General features: G+C 48.3%; 1 protein-coding gene across 1 annotated transcript; it reads left to right on the top strand.

Annotated features, from left to right (window-relative positions):
• The first annotated feature begins 16,778 nt into the window (after positions 1-16,778).
• Positions 16,779-17,755, top strand: LOC127348988 (LOB domain-containing protein 1). Its single transcript, XM_051374823.2, has one exon. It carries the CDS (start codon positions 16,829-16,831, stop codon positions 17,504-17,506), a length of 678 nt encoding a protein of 225 aa, XP_051230783.1. The 5' UTR covers positions 16,779-16,828; the 3' UTR covers positions 17,507-17,755.
• The last annotated feature ends 652 nt before the right edge of the window (positions 17,756-18,407 follow it).

The raw sequence follows: 18,407 nt of genomic DNA, 5'->3' as shown, positions 1-18,407 counted from the left end.
CAACATGAGGAGATTGAAGCAGCAAATGCGAGAGGAGATTGAAGCAGCAATTGAACATGAGGAGATTGAACCGATGGATCGAGAGCGGAGGGAACAGGATGGATGTAGAATGGCTTCAACCGATGAGTCTAGAGGAGAGGGAACGGTATAGTCGAGAATGCCTCGAAAGTAGTAAGGCCATGATAGATGCTAACTTCGAAGAGTACATGGCGAGAAGAAAAAGCACAAGCTTTGCGAGAAGAAGAAGAACAAGAAAGAGGGCAAAAGGAAGGTAGACACCGGTAATATCCCTGGTAGGGTTACCCGGAGTAAGGTGGTGGCCCCGTGAGTCACACCAGGAGCAAGAGAAAGATTTTATTCTGAACAACTAATTTGAATTTGTATGAACAATTTGTATTGTGGTTCCCTTTGTATTGGGGATCCCTTTGTGTTGAACAATTTGTATTGGGGATGCCTTTGTGTTGAACAATTTGTATTGGGGATGCCTTTGTGTTGAACAATTTGAATTTGTATGAACAATTTGTATTGTGGTTCCCTTTGTATTGGGGATCCCTTTGTGTTGAACAATTTGAATTTGTATGAACAATTTGTATGCCACATTTAAGCCACATTTATCATTTTAGGGTTTTAGGGTTTTAGGGTTTTAGGGTTCAATTCAAAATAATTCAAAACATGGTGGAACCTTCCCATGGAGCCTTGTTATGTTACCTACAACCTAGAGAAATAATAATGGAAAAGGAAATATAGAGATATGAAGTTTTTATGCCAAAAGCTTCAAAACCACTTCCTAGTCCATGAGCTACTAGATATGAAGATGCAGGGCTTTCTGCTCAATACACCTCCCAAATACCCACTATGCTTACAAACTTTGTCCAAATGAGTCCAAATTCGTCACACTTGTGTATCTTTGAGTTGCAAACAATATCTAGTCGGCCAAAATGTAATATATTGTTCAAATAACACAATTTTACAATTTTTATGCCAAAAGCTTCAATTTCCCTTAGTCCGTTTATTATTTGGGTGCCCCTGTTTTACTTAGTATTACTCAGTTTTCCCCCTCCGGGCCCACTTGTTTTACTCGGTCATACTCGAGTTTTGCCCTTCCGATAAACATTTCCTCACTTTTCCCCCTCTTAGTTCTACTCAGTTTTCCTAACTTGTACTCACTGGCTGATCTCTGATTGGTCGAGATGTATGTCACACGGATCTTGGTTAGTTGAAAGCTCAACGAACGCTTGCACCGTTCGATCATTTATGATCGGACGGCCTGTATCTCTCTCTCTCTACCACGATGGACGCATACGGAGACAAGAGCAGAGCACATACCTACCAACCACAGCGATCGCATATTCCAGTCGCATCCTCCTCTCTCGTATTTCCTCTCTTACTACGGCGGTCGCGGCGGCGCGGATCTAACCGTGCGTGCGGCGGCGTGCGGCGCCGCAGATCTAACCGTGCGTGCGGCGGCGTGCGGCGCGGCGCGGATCTAACCGTGCGTGCGGCGGCGCGGATCTAACCGTGCGTGCGGCGGCGTGCGGCGGCGCGGATCTAACCGTGCGTGCGTCGGCGTGCGGCGGCGCGGATCTAACCGTGCGTGCGGCGGCGTGCATCTAACCGTGCGTGCGCCGTGGATCTAAGAGTGCCGGTGAGGATCTAACCGTCAGAAATAGTTGAAATGTCTCTCTCTGTCTCACTTTCGATTCTATTCTCAGATCTGTTGAATGATGAAGAACACCAAGACGGCGGCCGTGCCGGCGCGGTGGTCATCGATGCCACGAACATTGAAGCCATCGCCTACAACATCGCTTCGACGGCGCAGACCCAGCCTTCAATGTCGGAGCCTGTTGATGTCTCACTTCCGGTGCCGAGAGTGCGAATCGATGCCAAGACGATTGAAGCCATCGTCTACAACCGCGCTGCAAAGCCGCCGATCCAGCCCTCCGCAGATCCGTCGCTGATGAAGAACACCAAGACAGCGGCGGTTCCGACAGTGGTCATCGATGCCACGAACATTGAAGCCATCGCCGATAACATCGCTTCAACGTTTGATGGCGCAGATGACCACCCCTCAGCCGCCCGTCGTCCCGGCCTTTCTTGCCCATCGCTGCGCGACCGTGTTCGACGCCGCAAATTGGGATAAATTATTATAAATTCGAACTACTACCTCCGTCTCAAAAAAAGCTTCTTCACGTTCTTGATGTGTCCATGTACATCCGTATGTATGATTTGAATTCTATCCCAACTTGATTGGGAAGATATTGATATGTATTTGATCCGGAGGCTGGTACATGCTTTCACTTTTGGGATCCCTTGCTAAAATTATCGTGCACATTACTTAGCACAAGTAGGAAATTGTACACCGAAATACAGTGCTTAGAGCCACAACAAAATACAGTGGTTAGAGCCATCTCTTGAATAACAATTCTATACTAAATCGTCTACCGAACCACATAACTGCTAGGACAGGGATGACACCTAATAAAACTGCACAGATGAATCTACTTTTCTCCTCTCCCATCACTTTTAGTTCATGTTCTAGATTTTCTACCACTTGATCAAATACGGCAAGATCTGTCTCAACTCTCAACTTCTCCTTGCGAATAAGCTCTGAATTCTTCTTTTCTTCATCCACAATACGCTTCAGCTCGAATATCATCAGGTTTTTACGGGCCAATTCATCACCTAAATTGGCCACCTTCTCCTCCAAATCCATCCTCTGGCTACACCACTGGGTTGATTCATCTTGGTATGCAATGTACCATGGATCATCGGCTTGCACAGCTAACTGTAACAATAATGGAAAAAAGAACAACTGAAATCACCCCAACAGGCCATGGCGGAACTTCAAATTCAACGGTAGTACAGAGAGCTGAAGCTATATACCTGCACTTCCGACGAGGTAGGAGAAGTAGAACGTGGCCACGACATGATCGAATCCCCACCCTCGCCGGTGTACCCGCTACGACGAGACATTGAGGACTATTTCGTACCTGCAAACTCCAATAAATTACGGGAACCGAATCGATTAGGGGGCGGGGGAGGCAGAAGCGGAGGTCTACCAATTGGTGCGCGGAACAAATCCCGGTCGTCGTGGGCGGCGGATCTGCTTGCGGCGGACTTTCCTGCGGTGGGTACAATGCGTGCGGACGAAACAAGTGCTGGAGCCGTGGTTGACGTGCAGCGCCGCAGTTCGTCCGACGCCGCCGGGGGACAGAGCCGGCGGCGCGACGAGGCGCCGGCGCGCCGCCGGCGATGGCTGCTCCGTCCGACGGTGGGGAACGAGCTGCCAGCGGTTCTCCGGTCTAGCTTAAGAATAATTAATTAGCGAACTTGTTGCTTCTCTCTATGATATTCTCTAAAGACATATATCAGAACGGCAAGATATGATTTTTTCTCTCTAAATAAATAGACGACCCCACTGGTCATTGGCTGCGGCAGCCCACGTAGCGGCAATATATGAGTTTCTCTAAATAAATAGACGACCCCACTGGTCATTGGCTGCGGCAGCCCCACAGAGCGGCAATATATGTCTTTTCCTGAAAAATAGACTACCCCACTGGTCATTGGCTGCGGAGGCCCCACAGAGCGGCAATATATGAGTTTCTCTAAATAAATAGACGACCCCACTGGTCATTGGCTGCGGCAGCCCCACAGAGCGGCAATATATGTCTTTTCCTGAAAAATAGACGACCCCACTGGTCATTGGCTGCGGAGGCCCCACAGAGCGGCAATATATGAGTTTCCCTAAATAAATAGACGACCCCACTGGTCATTGGCTGCGGCAGCCCCACAGAGCGGCAATATATGTCTTTTACTGAAAAATATACGACCCCACTGGTCATTGGCTGCGGCAGCCCTATAGAGCGGCCCCATTTGTCATTGGCAGCACCGCGTATAAAATCATGAAATAAAACGGCCCACACGTCAGCGATAGATGGATGGCTGCTCCGACGTGTCTCCTGACCCTACCCGTCAGCACGAGACGGTCAGGGAGGAGCTGCCCCTGTGCGGCCCCACCCGGTCAGACTAACGGTCAAGGCCTCTGACCTGACGGCTACCGGCCGTTCCAGCACTTGTGCGTGTTTCAAACTAGAGGAGGGGAAAACTGAGGAAAAACTAAGGGACTGGGGAAAACTGAGTACAACTAACGAACCAGGGGCACGAAACTAGAAATCCCTAAAAATTAACATGTTCAGAGGTGACATAATCATTCTTAACACTTCTGGACATTGCATAAAGCTACTGGACATTCATGGATCAAAGAAATTCATCCAACATAGCAAAAGAGGCAATGCGAAATAAAAGGCAGAATCTGTCAAGACAGAACAGTTCGTATTGACGAATTTTATCGAGGTACCAGACTTGCTCAAATGAAAATGCTCAAATTGAATGAAAGTTGCGTACATATCTGAGGATCACTCAAATAAATTGGCATAATTTTCTGAGTTACCTACAGAGAAAACAGCCCAGATTCGTGACAGCAAAGAAATCTGTTTCTGCGCAGTAATCCAAATCTAGTATGAACTTTTCTATCAACGACTTTACTTGGCACAACAAAACACTAAACTAAGATAAGGAGATGTTGCTACAGTAGTAAACAACTTCCAAGACACAAAAAATAAAAACAAAGTACTGTAGTAAAAACATGGGTTGTCTCCCATAAGCGCTTTTCTTTAACGCCTTTCAGCTAGGCGCAGAAAGTGTGTATCAAGTATTATCGAGAGACGAAGTGTCAACATCATAATTTGTTCTAATAATAGAATCAAAAGGTAACTTCATTCTCTTTCTAGGGAAGTGTTCCATACCTTTCTTGAGAGGAAATTGATATTTTATATTACCTTCCTTCATATCAATGATAGCACCAACAGTTCGAAGAAAAGGTCTTCCCAATATAATGGGGCAAGATGCATTGCATTCAATATCCAAGACAACAAAATCAACGGGGACAAGGTTATTGTTAAAGGTAATGCGAACATTATCAACTTTCCCCAAAGGTTTCTTTGTAGAATGATCAGCAAGATTAACATCCAAATAACAATTTTTCAGCGGTGGCAAGTCAAGCATATTATAAATTTTCTTAGGCATAACAGAAATACTTGCACCAAGATCACATAAAGCATTACAATCAAAATCTTTAACCTTCATCAATGATGGGCTCCCAACCATCCTCTAGCTTTCTAGGAATAGAGGCTTCGCGCTCTAGTTTCTCTTCTCTAGCTTTTATGAGAGCATTTGTAATATGTTGCGTGAAAGCCAAATTTATAGCACTAGCATTAGGACTTTTAGCAAGTTTTTGTAAGAACTTTATAACTTCAGAGATGTGGCAATCATCAAAATTCAAACCATTATAATCTAAAGCAATGGGATCATCATCCCCAATATTGGAAAAAATTTCAGCAGCTTTATCACAGGCAGTTTCAGCAGTTTTAGCAGTTTCAGGCAGTTTCTCGCGCTTTGCATTAGAAGTGGAAACATTGCCAACACCAATTATTTTACCATTAATAGTAGGAGGTGCAGCAACATGTGTAGCATTAGCATTACTAGTCGTGGTAATAGTCCAAACTTTAGCTACATTCTTCTCTTTAGCTAGTTTTTCATTTTCTTCTCTATCCCACCTAGCACGCAGTTCAGCCATCAATCTTATATTCTCATTAATTCTAACTTGGATGGCATTTGCTGTAGTAACAATTTTATTTTCAATATCCCTATTAGGCATAACTTTCGATTTCAAAAGATCTACATCAGCAGCAAGACTATCGACTTTAGAAGCAAGTATATCAATTTTCCCAAGCTTTTCTTCAACAGATTTGTTAAAAGCAGTTTGTGTACTAATAAATTCCTTAAGCATGGCTTCAAGTCCAGGGAGTGTGTTCCTATTATTATTGTAAGAATTCCCATAAGAATTACCATAGCCGTTGCCATTATTATAAGGATATGGCCTATAGTTGTTACTAGAATTGTTCCGGTAAGCATTGTTGTTGAAATTATTATTTTTAATGAAGTTTACATCAACATGTTCTTCTTGTGCAACCAATGAAGCAAACGGAACATTATTAGGATCAATATTAGTCCTATCATTCACAAGCATAGACATAATAGCATCAATCTTATCACTCAAGGAAGAGGTTTCTTCGACAGAATTTACCTTCTTACCTTGTGGAGCTCTTTCCGTGTGCCATTCAGAGTAATTGATCATCATATTATCAAGAAGCTTTGTTGCTTCACCAAGAGTGATGGACATAAAGGTACCTCCAGCAGCTGAATCCAATAGGTTCCGCGAAGAAAAATTCAGTCCTGCATAAAAGGTTTGGATGATCATCCAAGTAGTCAGTCCATGGGTTGGGTAATTTTTAACCAAAGATTTCATTCTTTCCCATGCTTGTGCAACATGTTCAGTATCTAATTGTTTAAAATTCATTATGCTACTCCTCAAAGATATAATTTTAGCAGGGGGATAATATCTACCAATAAAAGCATCCTTGCATTTAGTCCATGAATCAATACTATTCTTAGGCAGAGATAGCAACCAATCTTTAGCTCTTCCTCTTAATGAGAAAGGGAACAATTTTAATTTTATAATGTCACCATCTACATCTTTATATTTTTGCATTTCACATAGTTCAACAAAATTATTGAGATGGGCAGCAGCATCATCAGAACTAACACTGAAAATTGCTCTCGCATCACAAGATTCAGCAAAGCAGGTTTAATTTCAAAGAATTCTGCTGTAGTAGCAGGTGGAGCAATAGGTGTGCATAAGAAATCATTATTATTTGTGGTTGTGAAGTCACACAACTTAGTATTTTCAGGGGTGGCCATTTTAGCAGTAGTAAATAAAGCAAACTAGATAAAGTAAATGCAAGTAACTAATTTTTTTGTGTTTTTGATATAGCAAACAAGATAGCAAATAAAGTAAAACTAGCAACTAATTTTTTTGTATTTTGATTTAGTGCAGCAAACAAAGTAGTAAATAAAAATAAGCAAGACAAAAACAAAGTAAAGAGATTGGGATGTGGAGACTCCCCTTGCAGCGTGTCTTGATCTCCCCGGCAACGGCGCCAGAAATTTGCTTGATGCGTGTGGTTGACACGTCCGTTGGGAACCCCAAGAGGAAGGTGTGATGCGCACAGCGGCAAGTTTCCCTCAGTAAGAAACCAAGGTTTAATCGAACCAGTAGGAGTCAAGAAGCACGTTGAAGGTTGATGGCGGCGAGATGTAGTGCGGCGCAACACCAGGGATTCCGGCGCCAACGTGGAACCTGCACAACACAACCAAAGTACTTTGCCCCAACGAAACAGTGAGGTTGTCAATCTCACCGGCTTGCTGTAACAAAGGATTAGATGTATAGTGTGGATGATGATTGTTTGCAGAAAACAGTAGAAACGATGTTGCAGTAGATTGTATTTCAAGAAAGAGAATTGGACCGGGGTCCACAGTTCACTAGAGGTGTCTCTCCCATAAGATAAACAGCATGTTGGGTGAACAAATTACAGTTGGGCAATTGACAAATAAAGAGGGCATGACCATGCACATACATATTATGATGAGTATAGTGAGATTTAATTGGGCATTACGACAAAGTACATAGACCGCTATCCAGCATGCATATATGCCTAAAAAGTCCACCTTCAGGTTATCATCCGAACCCCCTCCAGTATTAAGTTGCTAACAACAGACAATTGCATTAAGTATTGCGCGTAATGTAATCAGTGACTACATCCTTGAACATAGCACTAATGTTTTATCCCTAGTGGCAACAGCACATCCATAATCTTAGAGATTTCTGTCACTTCCCCAGATTCACGGAGACATGAACCCACTATCGAGCATAAATACTCCCTCTTGGAGTTACAAGCATCTACTTGGCCAGAGCATCTACTAGTAACGGAGAGCATGCAAGATCATAAACAACACATAGATATAAATTGATAATCAACATAACAAGTATTCTCTATTCATCGGATCCCAACAAACACAACATATAGAATTACAAATAGATGATCTTGATCATGTTCGGCAGCTCACAAGATCCGACAATGAAGCACAATGGGGAGAAGACAACCATCTAGCTACTGCTATGGACCCATAGTCCAGGGGTAGACTACTCACACATCACTCCGGAGGCGACCATGGCGGCGTAGAGTCCTCCGGGAGATGATTCCCCTCTCCGGCAGGGTGCCGGAGGCGATCTCCTGAATCCCCCGAGATGGGATTGGCGGCGGCGGCGTCTCTGGAAGGTTTTCCGTATCGTGGCTCTCGGTACTGGGGGTTTCACGACGGAGGCTTTAAGTAGGCGGAAGGGCAGGTCAGGAGGCAGCACGAGGGGCCCACACCACAGGGCCGCGCGGGCAGGGGCCAGGCCGCGCCGCCATAGGGTGTGGCCACCTCATGGCCCCACTTCGTCTCCTCTTCGGTCTTCTGGAAGCTTCGTGGCAAAATAGGACCCTGGGCGTTGATTTCGTCCAATTCCGAGAATATTTCGTTACTAGGATTTCTGAAACCAAAAACAGCAGAAAACAAAGAATCGGCACTTCGGCATCTTGTTAATAGGTTAGTTCCAGAAAATGCACGAATATGACATAAAGTGTGCATAAAACATGTAGATATCATCAATAATGTGGCATGGAACACAAGAAATTATCGATACGTCGGAGACGTATCAGCCATCACGAACCACTACTACTTCGAGCTCACGCTAGAGCAGCGGAGGAATCCCCAGTGGCATCCCGACTACAGCCCGACTTGGGAAAGCTTCTTCATCAATCGGCGTGAGAGGGCGCTTGCCAGGCACGAGGAGGGCGGCCCGCCTCCTTCGAACTTCAACGAGGCCGGCCGTCGGCTGTGGTGGCACGGCCGGACTCTCCAGGGCGTCATGGCCTACCGTGGCCCCTGCCTGCGCTACCCTCAGTCCCAGCCCACACGTTCTCTCCCACCGAGGTTCGACTACCGCGACCCCGATGCCAGCGATGATGATGACGGCGACTACGACGACTACAGTGGCGAGTACTATAGGGCTAGGCACGAGTATGACTGAATGACTCGAACAGTGTCGAATCTGGCCATGTATCTTAATTAATTTTCAGTGTAGCTCTGTACTTTCATTCCATGTATCTGGCGGGAAACTTTTCTCATCATCAGCGTCTGCCACAACAACTTTATTGAAAATACAATTAAAAAAGATAAACAACTAGTCTAGTCGATCTACTCGTCGTCGGAGGTTGTCTCGGTCCAAATGTCGTCCCACCGAGGGTCGTTGTCGGCCCAAGTTGTATTCGGGTTGTCGAGCTCGAACACGGCGATGGCCCGACGGTGGCGCCTATTGGACCTGCGATGTGCCCGGAGGTCAGCGAAGAACGCGTCGGTGTTGTCGACGTCGTTGGGGAACTGCGCCCTCCACTGGCGCATCAACTCCTCGTCGTACTCGGCGATGGCGATCCGGCGCTGCACTGGCGGTGGTGGCGACGGTCCTCGTCGTCGACGAGGCACGGCGTCGGCGCGAGGAACTCCGCCTCCTCTAGCGATTCGACGTCTGGGAAGTTCATGTCGCGCCGTGGCCGCCGAAATCGCCAAGCGGCCGCGTCGTAAGCACGCGCCGCCAGCTCCGGGGTGTTGTACGTGCCGAGGGTGAGCCGGAACCCACCGGCGCGCATCTCGGTGTAGAACCTATCGTTCGGACGCGCTCGAACACCACGGAAGCTGGACGAGCCGCGATGGCGCGGCGGCATCCCGGCGACGAATGAACGGAGGCGACGGCGACGTGTGGTTCCGCGCGCACGCGGCGCTTTATAGCACAACGACGCGGCAAGTTTGGCGACAGGTGGCGCAGGGAAGCGGCGGGGCGTGGCACGTGGAAGTGGCATCTACACGTCGCACGGCGGTGGCGGCGGGGCGAGGCACGTGGAAGCGGCGGCGACACGTGGCACGGGGAAGGGACACGTGGCACGAGGAAGGGACACGTGTGGCACGGCGGCGGCGGTGGCCAGTACACGGCGGTGGCGATGGCGGCGGTGGCAAGTACACGGCGGTGGCCAGTACACGGCGGTGGCGGTGGCAGCGGTGGCCAGTACACGGCGGTGGCGGTGGCGGCGGTGGCCAGTACACGGCGGTGTGCGGTGCTGGCGAGTACATGGCGGTGGCGGCGGTGCACACGTGTGCGTCGGTGGCCTATTTTGCGCGCGCAACGAAAATCGCAGCAAAATAGGCCTTTAGTCCCGTCTCTGCCACCACCCGCCCACCGCCCGCCCCCGCCACCTGCCGCCCCCGCGGCCGCCTCCTCGCCGTCCGCCGCGCCCCCGGCCGCCACCTCGATCCGCCGGTAAGCGCCGGCGCCGCCCACCCCGCTCTCCTCTTTTTATTTATTTAATTGTTAGATTAATTAGTTAATTTGTTAGGTTAATTGTTAGATTAGTTAGTAAAATTGTTAATGTTAGTGTTAGAAAAATTTGTTAGGTTAATTGTTAGATTAGTAAAATTGTTAGGTTAATTGTTAGATTAGTTAGTAAATAGTTAGTGTTATTATTAGAAAAAATTTGTTAGGTTAATTGTTAGATTAGTAAAATTATTAGGTTAATTGTTAGATTAGTTAGTAAATAGTTAGTGTTAGTATTAGAAAAATAGTTAGTGTTAGTGTTAGAAAAATAGTTAGTGTTTATGAGAGCCGTCGCGCCGGTAACCACTACGCTCGTGATGGCGCCCCCAAAATACGGTAGTGCCGACGCCCCCAAAATAGAGAGTATGTAGTGTCGGCGCCCCCCAAACGGTAGTACCGGCGCCGACTAACATAAAAGTAGTGAAGTTATTTTTTTTTATGTTAACGTTGATACATATATATATGATTTGTTTTCGTAGCTACGATGCCGCGACAGCCGCCGCGTCGTGGTAGGACTATTCTAGAGGAGATGCAGGCATGCAGCAGATGGGGGAGGTCCGGGACTGGGCTCCACCGGGGTGGCACTGGGAGGTCTTAGCTTCCGGGGCGCGCACCTTGGTGCGGAATCCGGGTCCCGTCGTCGACCCGAATATTCTCTGGTGGAGGTCTTATGGGCCACGGTCGTTTCAGAGGGAGCCGGCCCCACCGGAGGAGGTAGCTCAGCGCATTGCAGCGGAGGACGAGCACGTTCGCTGTTACATGTATGTGTTAGACACCATGTATAGGACCGGATGGTCAGTTATGCAGGGATCTCATGTTAGCTATGCTCCCGTTGTTGTTCCGTGGCTTTGGGGGTTCACCCGGCGCGGCTCAGGACCCGGTCGGCGCGTTATAGGACCCGGTCGACGCGGTTGAGAGGTTGTAGTAGTGATTGATGTATTAGGGTTAAATAAACATGAACCCGATCTATGTATGCATGTAACTGCACTATCTGCTTTCAGCACTATATTATCGATCCTTACTTAAGAACTACATATGTAACTCCATTTTCAGTTTTCTGCATTATCCTTAATTTGATCATATGATGGTTCCTATATATAGCTTGCAAGTCATTGTAGAAAGCATGGTGGGACAGAGAGATGAAACTCAAGAAAATTTCATGGCTAACCTCATAGCCAACGGTACTCTGGATGATCGCGACGACGACGTTATTCCAGATGATGACGGTGACGATGTCACCGCAACTTTTTTGAATGACTCCGGTGAGGGAGCGGAGAATATTGAGGAAGAAGATCCTAATGGCGAGGAAGAAGATCATCATAATGGCTCCGGAACCGTAGTTACCCAGGTATATAAATTAATTAAGCCGCTGTTGATCGACTAGATGCATTAACTAATTAAATTGTACTAACTATGAATTATTTATTTTTTAGCCCTCCGGATCGAGCACTTCTTCTGTAAAGTCGAAGAAGCGAGGCCCGGCCAAAAAGTTGGACGACGGTGTTAGGCACGACATCACCCATATCGCTAAGGATGGTAAACCGATTGCTCCAGAGAAAGGTGCAAAGTCATTTATAGCTCAATGCGGAGTGCTTGTTAGGGACCACGTCCCGATCACCGTTCGAGAATGGAACAAGCCGAAGGGACTAGTGCTGTCTGCAGAGGAAGAAGCTCAAGATCTTTATATCGACGATGTAGCCAAAGACAGCATTCTGACCAAGCTCATGGCACATTTCAACATAGTACCTCCAGAGGGGGATGCCGCTGAAAAGGCAAAGATGGAGCAGGCCCTTTGCAACTTTGCCAAGAAGAAGATGGCCGAACTATTCAAGAACCACAAGAAAAGATTGCGCAGCTTTATCAAGAAAGACAAGACTCCGGACAGTGAGAAGGTAAAAAATCACTAGGACAAATTCGTGAAGTACAGCACGGAGTCAGAAGAATTTAAGAAAAGGTCGGAAACAAATAAGGCAAATGCTGCGTTGAAGCTATATCACCAAATTCTGGGTCCAGGTGGAAACAGGGCTAACCGTCCTAAGTGGGAGGCAGCTGAGGCGGAACTGACCAGGAAAGGGATCAGATTAGGGACACACGGTTGGATCGAACGGTGCAAGGAGTGGTTCTACGGGATTGGGGGAACGTTGCATCCAGAAACAGGGAAGTGCATCTATAAGAAAGCTCATCTGAAGGTTCCCATTGAAGCCCTGGAACAAGCACATAGGGACGTGGAGGAGGGGAGGTTCCAGCCCGACAGAGAGAACGATGAGCTGACACGCGCCCTTCGGAACAAAGAACACGGCGGACGAACACGAGGCACAGAAGGCTCCGTTCCGTGGAAGTATGGCTTTCCTGCGGAAAGAAAGAGATTTTCTGATAAAAGCCATGAGAGGAGAAAGGCAAGGGAAACAGACCGCATAGCGTCCTTAGAGGAGGGTTTTAGCACCATGAAAGCCCAATTAACCATGGTAACCCAAGTACTTACATCCCAGATGGCTCAGGGGAAGGTTGTAGATCCTGCATTGCTCGATGCTATCGTCCCGCTGCAATCTCAACAACACCGAAAAAGCAGCGTGGCTTCAACTCAGAAGGTGGATAATGATGATGATGACCAGGTGGTCGAGCCTCCTCGCTACCCCCCCATGGATGATCTCACCGAGAGCCGTCCTTGTGAGCTGCATGTTAAAGTTTTCAACCTATCCTTCAAGGCGGCGGTCGGCATCCTCTTACCTACAAGGTCTTACCATTGCCGTCCGGTCCAAGACGACTTTGCTGTTGTGATGGTGGATGAAGTGTTGACAGAATATGAGGGGTTGGTGCTTGAGCACCCTGCAGGTGAAGATGGGGAAATCAAAGAACTGGGAGAAGCCCGTAGAACCACCGTGCAATGGCGGAAGGAGAACATTGTGTTTCCAGGTGAGAAGCCACCAAGCAGGCCACCTCGTCCGCCTCCTCTGCCACCTGCGCAGTCTCCTCCGCGTGATGATTCTCCTCTGCGCGATGATGATTCCCCTGTGCATGAGCAGTCTCCTCCGCGTGAGAATACTCCGCCGCCTCCTCCTCCTCGTCATCAGGAGACTCCACCGCCTCCACCTAAGCAAAAGAGGAAGCTAACCGCGGCACCTCCTACAGCTCCGAAGAGATCATCAACTCCGATGAGGGCACAGACTCCAGAGTTGTTACCACATGAGCAGACTGAAGAGCAAAAGGCGTTTCTTGCGCCGAAGAAGATGTTTATTCCACCGCATATAGTGAAGCACTTTGCCGAGACGAGAATGAAGAGACCTGAGCTGAGAGCTGATTATGACCGCTCTCTTGGACAGTCCTCTAGAGCGAGCAAAGAAGCAAAAAAAGTCGTCCAACTTGGACAGCAGGACAAACAGTCCATACCCCACTTCGGCGTGCAGTCCTATGATGATCCAGAGACGGCATCGATGATCGAACGGGAGGCTAGAGCTCAGGGAGCATCAGTTGAGTACGAAGATTACTATCCAACGACTGAAGTCGTAAACAAGTATAAATACGGACACGATCTCGTCAAACCTGGCGAGCTCGCGCGTCTAGGGACTCAGATGCGAAGGTTGCATGAATGGTACCTGAGAGCCTGTCGAAGAAGTGATTGCTACCTCACGGTGTATCTTAGAGATGAGCATTACTTCCGGGGGCGGGAGGAGATAAACCTTGAGTTCGAAGAACTGTTTCAGTTATTCAATCAAGACGCCCTCGACAAAGCTGTCATCAGTTGCTACTGCCTGTAAGTGATTTATTTATGTAATTAAGTCTGGAGCTCAGCGCTCATTCATTTGCACTAACAATTATCCTCACTATATTCTTTGTGTACGCTATACATTTAATTATGCAGAATGAAGAAGCTCGAATGCAAAAGAGGCAAGCTCCTACCGATGGGGTTCATAGACCCAGACACAGTTCATGAAGTTACGGTTCGAGACTTCGCCAAGGACACAGAGGACAACATGGTAATGTTTTTAGTGAAGCAAGCAAACAAAGAGGATATATTCTTTCTCTACAACTTCAAGTGAGTGTTATATATAACATACATTATGCTTGTGCACCTTCCACTTTATTCTCGTAATCATTGAGCTATGCTTGTGCACATTTCACTTTATTCTCCTAATCTTTGATCTTCACAAAGGAGTCGTAAATGTCATGGACTCGAAACGGAAAGAATATGCGGAATGGGCGGACATGGCTGCCATCCTCCAGAGGTAATTTCAATCAATTTCATATTGGCATCTTCATCTGTTCTAATTCGACGATATCATCAACTAATCAATATCATTTACTCATTATTTTTTGCCGGGCAGGGCTTGGAAACGGTTCATCACTACTGTTCCGGGTAAATGGAAACCGGAGCTTACATTTCAAGATTACCCTGTAAGTAGTACTATATATATAGCTATGGCCGTGAAACTCTATATATGATATTTACTTTCAATACGATGCTTGATTATTAGTTTGATCGAACTATTTTTTCGTAAAGTGTATGAGCCAGGAACCCGGGAATAACTTATGTGGATACTATGTCTGCACCTTCATTCGTGACATGGCATGTCCCAAGGGTGGGGATGCCCGTATACACCACACTCGTGTACGATAACAAATTTTCACAATTAATCTTAATTAGTACCATCTATTGTATTGAGTTCCATTCATATATATATATATACTGATCTCCTTTTTTAAATATATAGATGATACGCCTGCGGGACACTCTCATAACGGAGGATCAAATACGAGCAATTCAAGAGGAAATCGCGGGATTCTTTCTTACCGAGGTCATTACCCCAGGTGGAGAGCACTATACGAAGGTCGTATCAATATGTTGAGCAACTTCATAGAAGCTAATAGATTTAGTAAAGAGATCCGACTCTATATTGTAAATATGCATGCATTACGTGTAGTGTTGACGATGTCTATATATATTCACGACGATATTTTGTGGTTTCTTGAATGATATATATGCATTGCTGAAACTCTGCCGCGGCAGCGAAACGCCCTGTTTCTCTGCCGCGGCAGAGAAACGCTGCTCCAGCCTAAACCTCTGCCGCGGCAGAGAACCCCCAGGCCCGGTTCGTACCACGAACCGGGACCAAAGGCCATCCACCGCGAGCGCCCTGGCCGCACCACGTGGCGCGGCCTTTAGGCCCGGTGCAACTTTGAACCGGGACTAAAGGGGGGACCCTTTAGTTCCGCCTAATTGGTCCCGGTTTAGAAACCGGGACTAAAGGCCCAAATGGACCGGGCCTATAGCCCCGTTTTCCACTAGTGATCTACAGCAAGCATGCATGGATAATGGTTGATACATCGAGACTTTTACAGTAAATATAAAAGGAACACAACTATTAGGTGAGGGTTTTAGAAAATAGCAACTTTGAAATATTTTTGCTAAACCGCAGATAATAGGACCGGTCATAACTCACCTAAATCGTACTGCTTGGCTCTGTTGATCATGAATCTAACCTTGGACCCACTCTATCTTGGGCCCTAATAATAGCAGCGCCGCGCGAAGGCGGCATGGGAGGCGCGGCTTGGGAGCACCAGCGGCGGAGGAGCACCGCCAGCCGGCGAGGAGGAAGAGGAGGCGGAGGAGGGGGAAGACCCCCTCTACTTTCAGGCGGTGGCCGCGTCCCTGAAGGATGCCGCCGACAAAGCTCGGGCGGAGGAAGCCGATGCGGCGCAGGCCATCGCTACCGTGAAGGAGATGTAGGCGCGGGAGGCGGAGGCCAATGCGCCATTCGTCATCCTCGACGACTAGATCGCTTCGTAGAAGTCGCGATCCATTAGGACCGCGCGATTTTGTAAAATCCGTATGTATGATCTACCTATGAACTGATGAAGTATCGGAGAAATTTTCCGGGGTTTGCAATTTTCAAATATACGTGGTGAAATACGAGGTCTGCTAGATGGAATGGTTCATGCGTGAGCATTTTTTTGATACATGCCCTCTACTAGCGTTTGAAGGGGCAGAAAAATACGGGATGCTCTTAGTTAAGCACATTTCTATGCTCTATGGTATGCTCCGAAGTCTGAGCAATTCCACTCGCTCCTGTTTATGACGAATTCCTACAAGTAGGATCTTACGGACGGATTTATTAAGCAGCATGTCTGAATACTTAGATAGCCATCCAGGCACCTAGCCATCCAAAAAACCTGCCAAACTTGTCCTATCAAGCACGAGACTGGTCTGGTAATATACGTAAGTACCAGAAGATTGCAACCTATTTGCTGTCGACTACGAAGTACGAACGCACTCGTTTTTCTACCTTCCACGTACGAAGACATTTCGCTCTCGCTCGCAATAGAAGAGGACAACTCCAACTCCAGGAACGCGCGCACGTTCTCTATATAAACCGATACATACGCTCCGTCTCAATCTGGAAGCTCACTACCACAAGTACACATTGATCTCCCCGGTGTCTCGCTCTCCTTGTTAGAGACGCCATGGAGTACAGCAACGATGCCACGAACACCGCCGCGGCGCAGCCTTACTACGGGCGCCCCGTGTCGCCGCCATCTCAGGTGTCGTCAGAAGGCTCGCCGCCCCCCGTATTCCCCTTTGCGGGCAGCGTCCCGTCCTCGCCGCCGACGGTGGTGCTAAGCCCCTGCGCGGCGTGCAAGGTCCTCCGCCGCCGCTGCGCCGACGGCTGCATGCTGGCGCCCTACTTCCCCCCGACCGAGCCCGCCAAGTTCACCACCGCCCACCGCGTCTTCGGCGCCAGCAACATCATCAAGCTCCTCCAGGATCTGCCGGAGCATTCAAGGGCGGACGCGGTGAGCAGCATGGTGTACGAGGCGGAGGCGCGGCTGCGTGACCCAGTGTACGGGTGCGCGGGGGCGGTGTGCCGGCTGCAGAAGGAGGCCAACGAGCTCAAGGTGCAGCTGGCGCGGGCACAGGCCGATCTTCACAGCGTCCAGGCACAGCACGCCAACCTGCTCGCTATCGTCTGCGTCGAGTTCGCCACCCAGCACCAGCAGCAGCACCCGCCGCCTCCACTAGTCGATCAGCTGGACGGCTTCGGCGCCGGGCCCGGTGGCTCGGTGTACCCGTCGCTCTGCACAGACTCAGACGATCTCGACTCAGCGGCGTGGGAAGAGGCCCGGCGACAACTATGGACCTGATGACCATAAGCACGGAAGCTCTGTACACTAGTAGTTACGCTAGCTAGTCGGAAAAGCGTTTTTTGCCACGCGACTCACACTCGCGTGGTTGTGGACATGCTGCAGCCTGCAACGGCAACCGTCACAACTATGCTGTACACCCGGCAAATATCCTAGTGCTTGTTTAAGATCGATATATGTATTCTTGAATTCTGATTTCCGATCAACATAGTTCAGTTTCGGAATTCTGATACACGAAAATATCTGATTTTCGCGGGTCTGGTACTCTTTGACTGCGACGTTGACGTATCGTATGAGCTGAGCTCATCTGAGCTTGATTTGTAGCCAGCCACTAACATAATTTTTTGCTATTACTGAACGAACTGAACTTAGGTATATGCTGACAATGTTACCATTGGCACTCCACTAGCTAGCTACCGATGGGCGGTGGCTCGATCAAACGAGCAGTTCATTTGCGAGCGAGCTCACAAGAACAACACTTACCTACTTGACTACTTGACGCATAATCACTCATCAGTCATCCCACGACGGTGCTCTTCGGCTTGGTGCAGGTCCGGCGCGATCGGATGGTTCTCGGGGCGGTGTAGTGGTTTGGGAGCAGCTTGATGGTCACCTGACCGTGGCCGCCCTCCCGGGCTCCCGGCCCACATCAGAGCCCTTTGGGCCCCATCTAGGTCTGGATGGGCTGCCTCAGGCACAGACAGCGCTCCCTAGAGGCGGTAGAGGTGTGTCGGCGGGATGGGTGATCGCGGCGCTATTAGCCGGCTTGCTGCAGCGTGGTGGTGGGAACTTTATGGGCCAGAAGGGGCTGGGTGTGTCTTTGTTGTCACGTCTGGTCCGCTACCGCGAAAGCGGTAGAGGTTGTTCCCTCCCGCGCGGTTGCGGTGCTGCTACCGCCAAC

Source organism: Lolium perenne, chromosome 4 (assembly GCF_019359855.2).
Source record: "Lolium perenne isolate Kyuss_39 chromosome 4, Kyuss_2.0, whole genome shotgun sequence".
Lineage (NCBI taxonomy): Eukaryota > Viridiplantae > Streptophyta > Magnoliopsida > Poales > Poaceae > Lolium > Lolium perenne.
Note: the sequence above shows the minus strand (reverse complement) of the source record. Positions and strands in the feature narration are given on the sequence as shown.